Consider the following 8,137-nt stretch of genomic DNA (forward strand, 5'->3'; position numbering starts at 1 on the left):
TGTTTGTTTGCATGCGCAAAAAGGGCGCCCTGCGTCCCAAGTTGCTTGGCTGGAGAAAAAAACGACCAGTCACCACGAGCGTCTGCAACGGTCGGGCGGGGGTTTTGCTCCCGGCGCCGGCGCGGCTTGCATGAAACTGTAATATGCCGGCACTAGAAAAAATGAAGAAAAATAAAAATTAAAACAAAAATAAAAAACAGCTTGCACCCTCCATTTTACAGTTATATTTAAAAAATGATCTTGACGACTTGGAAATCTTCTCACTGGCCACTCGCACGCGCGGACAAAACTACTTACCTTGTAAAGCGAAAGCCACCACCTATTTTCCGTGCCCCTTGGTTGCCATCAACATCTGTTCTACCGTGTGAATATCGAGCGATTTTTCCGCCTCGCAAAGAGACTGTTCCACAGCAGTGGCGCCTCTTTGAACCACTTCGTCATCGTATGCACCCATAACGTCCACCCTTGACACGTTGTTCCCCGCAGTATTTGGAGCATGCAGATGCACGAGTGCACTGACATAATTATCCACATCCGTAATTGAGTGTTGGAAGCCCTGACCACGATCTTCTCAAAGTTAGATACATGCCCTTGTAACATGCAAGGCATCACCAAACGACTTACAAATAAGCATTGGATGAGCTGCGTCTCCAGCGAGCGTGGCACGCCCATCCAAGTTGTCCCAGGCTACTGGAACCCAATACTTCATTTCATTCACGCTGACATAGGAATCATCCCGAGTCCAATCTATCGCTAGTTGAAACTCGTCACGCAACGGAGCTGTTCGTTTTCTGACATAGTCAAGCGCGGCGCGTCCTTGGAGGTCGATTGGTTCGCCACGCCATATTTTGACCCAAAACGTTGTCCACGTGGATTTATCAAAGGGCTTCTTGACGGAAACAACTATTACGAGACCATGTAAGCGTTGGCTCCACTGAAATTAGGCCTTGCAAAAGCAATGGATTTCACAAACCGCCAATGCCGCCGACGGAGCCGGTTCCCATCATAAGTGCTGCCACAGGGTGCTTGTTGACAATGACACCAGTCTTTTCCGCTTCTTCAAACTGATTGATGCCCGTCGCGAATAAGAATCCGGAACCTTGGGGCTGCGCCGCCTCTGCTCCGACAAGCAACTCCCTCACTCTCGATGAAGTGCCATCGGCTCCGAAAAGGTAGTCGGCATCAATTGATGTGCCGTTTTCAAAGTTTGCTCTGATGCCATTCTCCAATTGAGTGATTTTTCTCAAAGACAAGCCCCATCGTATGTCAACATCTCGAGCAAGGAGCGCGCGCAAACGTCTACGGCTGACACGTCGTGCGCCGGGCGTAGGACTGCGGAAGAGAAGCTTTCCTGTGACGCCATTATAGCAAGGGAGAGTCTCTACTTCTGCGTCAAATTGAAGATGTGGGTTGCAAAGAGCATCGTCCAGGTCTTGGAGGATATCCTCGGGTACCAGACGCTGAAAAATGGGCATGGCCCAATGCACGAGCATCGTCCATTCCCGAGGCCGCGCATCGATGCCCTCTTCCTTTTCAACGACAATCGCTCTAAACCCATTCTAATTCTGTCAAAATAAAGGATCGAGGATTGCAGCTTCTGCATAATCTGTCTCACCTGCTTTAGCCCTTGTGCTGCAAGTAACCCCGTCAGTCCCGCCCCAATAATCACAACAGTGGGTTTGTCTTTATTCGATATTGCCATGGTCTTGATGCTTCGAATTGCGAAATTGGAGTACCGAATGAATTGAAGCAGAGATAAAGGTTGCAAGAAAGAATCATACTCAGCGTCCGACTAAGCACTGCGCTCGTTCCTTCTTTAGCGGCGGTGCCTCGCCTGGGGGGGAAGGTGTAGCTGCGGCGGATATGGAGCAGCTTCCGCGGACAGAAACCATGCCGATGGGTACTCGAAGATGCGTGGCAACGTGGCTCGGCCAAGTTTTCACATGGAGACTTCCATGATTAGTTCTTTGCACTTGTTCCAATCGTCTCACGCCACGCTGCAACCACTTTTCTGGGAGATCGTCTTCACTGACCATCTCGCTGGGTCTGTGCTGCGCCCAGCGCGGCTCAAATCCGTCCGAGTTTCAAGCCCCAAGACGATCTTCTGACAGTGCAGCGTCCAATCCAGATGTTACGCATATTACACTATTCTAGCTATAGATGTACCCGAGGTCCATACAAGCGAGACTATTGGAGTTTCTCGTCCAGGCGTGGGGTTTGCCGTATGATTTGTGGGACAAGGGCCACCCCAGGCCAACTCAGCAGCGCCTCGAGAGTCAAAATTATCGACAGTTGCATTGAATACTGGTAGAATTAGAGTTTCAACTTCTTGGACTACCATTATAATACTGTTTCTCTGTCATAGTCCAAACAATCTCTCTTCAACACGTATTACTGGCTATCTAGATCCAACGCGAACTGCCGAGCTGGAAGTGCCGAGCCGGTCCATGTAAGCCCCACCCACCTCAGCTAAGAAAGAACTAGTAATAATTAAGACACGTAGCCTTGCAAGATAGAATTTATTATGTAGTTATACAATCATGTCCCGTAGCCCGCGCGTGATATCTTGATAGGACGTCAATTTATCTTATCTAAGGACAAGATTCCACAGAGAGTTGCTGTCGCAGTGTCGCAGTATAGTATGATGAGTGCTGCGGCCTTGCAGACTTGTCATTATCTCTTTTAGCGGGCCATGCATGCAACAAGGATCTATGGAACCCATTGTTTGCGCGAGCAAGAAAAAGCAAAACCGCCTAGAAAAAAGTTGAGTAGTGACAAGCCACTGTGAGGCTACCACTCCGTATAAGTTGAGTAATGACAAGCCACCATGAGGCTGAATTGCGTGAGGGCAAGATTGCCCCAGTTCTGCCAGGATTGATAAGTACTTATACCATACAAAAACTTATGAAGACGGGTCAACGCGATCGTCTGAGGTCAGCAAAGGAGCGGGGGATACAAGTGCCCGGTCCATGTCATTCGTAGTACTGGGTACGTACCCGAATGTGTGGAAAGCTTCCATAATAGTACTTGCAATCATCATTTGAAGGAGAGCAAAGAGGATACACCTCTTAAAAAATTGATATTCTAGTTTATTATTTGCAAGTTTTCGCAACTTCTTCTTCTCGGCGGTGGTCCAACTGCAGCACTCAAGTCGCGCCTGCCCTTATTCATCTCGAGCGTAACGCGAGAGTCTCCTAACTAGAAGGTAGTCGTAACCTTTTCTGTGAGCTTACATCTTCGAAATGACTCTTTTCGGCTCCCGCAAGTACTCGTGCTCGCGATCCGCCACATAGCCATCCACCAATTTTGTATTGAGGAAGCGGGGGCTGGCATCGGCCATTAGGTTCGTCATGCCGCAGAGCCTCATTGCCGTCGCAATTTCTTCACGCAGCACTTTGAGATTTGTGTTAGTTGGGCAAAGAAGGCCTTGAAAAAAAAAAAGAAAAAGAAAAGAAAGGAAAAAAAAAGAAAGAGAGAGAAAGAAAGAGAAACTCCATTACATCATTGCTATACTTACAGCTCGTGGCATGCACTACGCCCGCCTCTCCGTAATTGACAGAGTACATAAACGATCTGCCCAGGCCCACGGCAGACGCCCCAAGACAAATGGCCTTGACAACGTCTGAGCCTCGTCTAAAGCCCCCGTCTATGAGAATAGTGAGTTTGTCAAACGCTTCCGGTAAGTTTTTGTGCAGTTCGAGCAACGTGATTATCGCAGGCTGTGCCGTATCGGCCGCCCTGCCACCATGGTTGCTCACAACAATGCCATTACAGCCATGCTGAATTACCATTTGCGCATCCTCCCATCTTTGAATGCCTTTGACAATGATGGGAAGATTTGAGAATTTTCGAATCCAAGGTATATCCGCCCACGACAATTCAGGATCAATGAATGCGGCAGACTGTCGCGCAAGCCCGGCGCCCTTGTTGTCTGGCACTCCAAGCCCATCAATCGGTCCTTGATTGGCACGTTCGTCCTCTTCACGCTTTGACACGACAGCCAAGTCCACCGTCACGAATAACGCCTTGATTTTACCAGATTTCTGGAGGAGCTGCAGTAACTGCTCCGTCTTTCGGCGGTCTTTATCCACGTAGAGCTGGAACCAAGCGTGTTTGGGTGTTGCGTCGAGAATTTCCTCGCGGGGATAGGAGGCCGACGTTGAGATGCAGTGAACAATGCCCGACGACGCGGCGCCTCTGGCAAAGGCTAGCTCACCTTGGGGGTGAGCTGCGCGGACAGTACCAACAGCCGAGATGTAGACGGGTATGTCAAGGTTGCACCCGAAAAGTGAGGTGCCTGTATTGACGCTTGCTACATTTCGCATGACAGCGGGCCGGAACCAGATTCTCTTGAGCATCTCAATGTTGGCATCTCTTGTGATGCAGTCATTGGATGCACTTTTGACGTACGCCCATGACTTTGGGCTGAATGAGCTCTTTGCCGAGGCTTCAAAATCGTAAAGGTTGATGATACTGGACAGCGGATATCTCGCGCCTGCGGACTCGGCGGGACCTTTAGATTTACTTGATGTCCAGTCTTTGGGAGCCGACGTCTCATCCAGCCTGCCGACATGATGATCAGAGTCCAGCGTCTTTGAGATGAGCGATGGTGCATGTACTGCATTGTACTGATCTGTGGCATCCTTTCCGGCATAGCGATATATAACTAAAGTGAGTCAGTCAAAAATATCAAAGAAATTGGGTCTGTTCGTTACATACTTTGTGCGCCCCCTGGATGAGTTGGCGCAAAACTAGTCATGTCATAGACATGGCCATCAACCACGATCCAGCAACTGTCAGAGCTGCTATGCTTGCGCACCTCGGATACTGGTATTTTCATGGCCATTTTCTATTTGTTGAACTTGTACAGGATGCTGTTCAAGTTTGTGTTCCAGCAACTGCATGCCAGAGACTACTTGTGCGTTGGCCAGAACATGAAACTATGTATTTGTAAGAGACATGTGTTGACTGGACCGGCCCGTCACAATGCGGAGAAGTGCCACCTGATATTACACTCGATTATTGGGGTGATTCCCCCGCAACAATAGCGCTAGCTTGGGCCGAAGCCGGCATTTGGGGGCCATCTATTATATCGCGGAGAGAACAAGACAGATTCCGTTTCAAAAGGGTTTAGTATTAGCAAACAACTCATTTCATATATTCTTCTAATTAAAATCTTCATCAGGGTATAGCTTCCCTATTTATTGAGCCTAAGCGCGCGCTCACCATCATTCCAAAATTCACAATGCCGGATTCGAGCATTGTCACATTCCGCTTTTGTGTTACCCGGACTCACAGCAAGTTGCTCAGGGCAGCAACCACCATTCAGCCTGTCGCTAGCTTTGTACTGCGGCCATTCCGGCGATCCATCAAGGCGAAACTTGTTTGGGTCGCCCGCTGCTACAAAACTTGCCATGTAGGCGTGATACATGCGCGCCACCTCTGGAAACGGAACTGTCGGCTCGTTCCAGATGTATGCAGCGTCCGAGGCGTGGGGGATACCTCGCCAGCCATGAGCTTCGAGAGGATGTCCTGGCGTGTTGAAGCGCAGTCGCCACGTAGCAACGCCCTTGTTGGAGGTTGTAGAAGCCGTCGCTCGGCTCGGGCAGATGTAGGCCATGTCTGACCACGACCCGGACACTCGATTATACTGGGTGCTATTTGGTGATTGGGCCCATGCCGAGTCTGGATGCGCCACCGGGTCTGGATATAGTTCGTTCAAGATGGCAAGGTCCGTGACGTTGAGATTCGGGCTGAGATTTTGCCAAAACCGAATAAAATCGTCATTTGTCTCAAGATGGCCGGGAGTGTAGTATTTTCCCTCGTCGGTTGTGTGGGTGCTGATGATTGGTACTTGATGAAAAGTCCCGTCGCGGTAGCCCTGGGAGCCGGGCCGCTCCAAGCGTGGCCCGCCTACCACGGGCTGCCAAGGCCAATTCAAATTACTCTCGGCCTCTGCATATATCTTGGAGCTGATTTGCTCAATCTCATCTATCGGTGCATCACGCAAGCAACGAATCTGCGCTTCGTCGCTCTCATCAATGCTGCAACCGATGTGATGCATTAGCCTCTCGAAATCGCTCTCGTATCGAGGATAGGTAATGTCGGGAAATGCCCGCGCCGTGATTGCGCCAGATTGAAGCAGCACGCGCGCAAATAGAGGCGCGTCTTCATCTTGCCCATAGTTGTGGAAATACTCAAATGCTGCAGAGTGTGAGCCCGCAGACAGACCACCGAGTGTAATCTGGTCTGGGTCGCCGCCAAACGAGTGCAGATGAGTCTGTAGAAATTGCAGAAAAAAGTGCTGGTCTCTTAGCCCGAGATTCAACAAGCCGAGCCTCTCAAAAAGACTGCTTGGTAGGAATCCCAAAGAATTCAGTCGGTAGTTGAAGGTGACTACCATCACTGGCTGTTCCGACGATGCTACGAAGGAGCCGCCGTCCATAGTCCGTCCCGAGTACAAGGAAAAGGCACCGCCATGAATCCACACCAGTGTCGGAAGTCGCTGGGTCATTGGAATACCCGCTGGTCGATAGACGTTGAAATTGAGACAAGATTCCGATTGCTGATCTTTGTACTCGTAGGTCTTGTCCTGAGTGCAGATGGGGCCGAAGCTGGCTGCATCTCTCATGCCATCAAATTGTTCGGGCGGCTGCTCCACGGGCTTGAATCGTCGGTCACCCGCTGGCTGGAGAGCATAGTCGATGCCAAGCCAGGCATCCACCGAGTGTGGTAGCTTGGAGCCACTGATGCTCTCGAACAAGCGGATTCCTTGGTATTGCCCGATACCTGTCAAGTTGACCACGGGCGCTGGGCCGGCAACATCTGGCGCAGAAGCAGAGTCGAAGCCGCCAATCGACCCTAGCAGGGCAGAGCTAACAATGGCCCCGAGAGAAGGTTGCACCATTGCAAGGGGTCAGACTAGGCAACTTTGTGTAGAGGTTGAAGAAGATACGGGTGATGTTCCGAATTGAATGAAAAAAAAAAATGAAAAAAAAAAACTGCCAGCTTGACTTGGAGCCAAGATTTATATGTTGCTGCCGGCTAGTTGGACAACACAGGCGCATGCCAGCCGGTTAGCGCGGGGTAAAAGCCAGGTTAGTTTCATTGCGACCGATGACCGGAATGCGATGCGTCGGAAGCAATTACTGGTGCATATATAATTAGAAATACCTGACGCCAGAGTCATTGGATTGGAAATAGGGTTTTCGGTGCCCAGTTGTAGCTCCGTAGCTTGGACCATTTCCCCACGAAGAATAATTGGGCTATCGCAGCGCAGGCTGCCTAGCACTGGCAATTTTATTACTCCTACGGGATATATATCGTTGAACAAGGCAGCGCAGCGATCTGAATGTCTAAGGAAGCATTGTCTCTGATGATGAGCCTTATTTGCCTTACTTTAGAGACCCACAAATTCAAACTGGCCAGCGCGCCAAGCGTAGTGGCCGTGATGCCTTTCACCAACCCTGCTGCAACATCACTCGTCATGCTGGTTTCTCGTCAGCGACATGAAATCACTCAGAGTCGCATTTCGTTCTCGGCCTGGATTGAGAATCACCCAACCCTCATTTACGTACCGCCTTCACATCCAGCCATCATGTGCTAGACGTCTATCTTGCTATTCCAGCTCGGCCAGGGATAAAAAAGGGGCACCACGGCAGATTCAGTATCAGTACTGTTGCAGCCACCAGCTGCCTCAACGAATGCAGCCCTCTCATTGGCCCAAATCAATGTTTAACCCACTTTTATACTTAGATTAACAGCTACAGGCTAAGGCCTACCTAATAATAATAACTATAATTAAGAACACTAACTAACCTATAACATAATATATATATATATTCCCTAATAGACTAATACTAATTAGTAGTTATAATAACTATAGATAGTTAGGGACTATTAGAAGAGATAGTTTTTTACTTTAATATAAAACTCCTTATATTATAAAATAAGTTAACCTTAAAGATCTATATATAAATATATTATATTCTAAAAAGTTTTCTTAAATATAAACTTATCTTAAAAAAGATCTATATATTTAATTACTAATTCTTAAAAAATATAATTATTTTATTTTATTATAATAAATTAATCTAAATTAACTTTAAAAATAATTTTATTACCTAAAAGATCTCTT

The 8,137-nt window shown here is 48.5% G+C and overlaps 2 protein-coding genes across 2 annotated transcripts; both read right to left on the reverse strand.

The window, feature by feature from the left end:
• Positions 1-319: 319 nt before the first annotated feature.
• BBA_09286 (oxygenase-like protein) lies at positions 320-1,702 on the reverse strand (the record flags this gene model as incomplete). Its single annotated transcript, XM_008604383.1, has 4 exons — positions 320-567; positions 625-903; positions 974-1,559; positions 1,616-1,702. 4 exons carry the CDS (start codon positions 1,700-1,702, stop codon positions 320-322), a joined length of 1,200 nt encoding a protein of 399 aa, XP_008602605.1.
• Positions 1,703-3,163: 1,461 nt separating this feature from the next.
• BBA_09287 (lipase-like protein) lies at positions 3,164-6,907 on the reverse strand (the record flags this gene model as incomplete). Its single annotated transcript, XM_008604384.1, has 5 exons — positions 3,164-3,194; positions 3,234-3,393; positions 3,518-4,666; positions 4,720-4,849; positions 5,297-6,907. The coding sequence occupies 5 exons, from the start codon at positions 6,905-6,907 to the stop codon at positions 3,164-3,166; spliced, it is 3,081 nt and encodes a 1,026-aa protein (XP_008602606.1).
• Between the last annotated feature and the right edge of the window lie 1,230 nt (positions 6,908-8,137).

Source organism: Beauveria bassiana (genome assembly GCF_000280675.1).
Source record: "Beauveria bassiana ARSEF 2860 unplaced genomic scaffold BBA_S00049, whole genome shotgun sequence".
Taxonomy (NCBI): Eukaryota; Fungi; Ascomycota; class Sordariomycetes; order Hypocreales; family Cordycipitaceae; genus Beauveria; species Beauveria bassiana.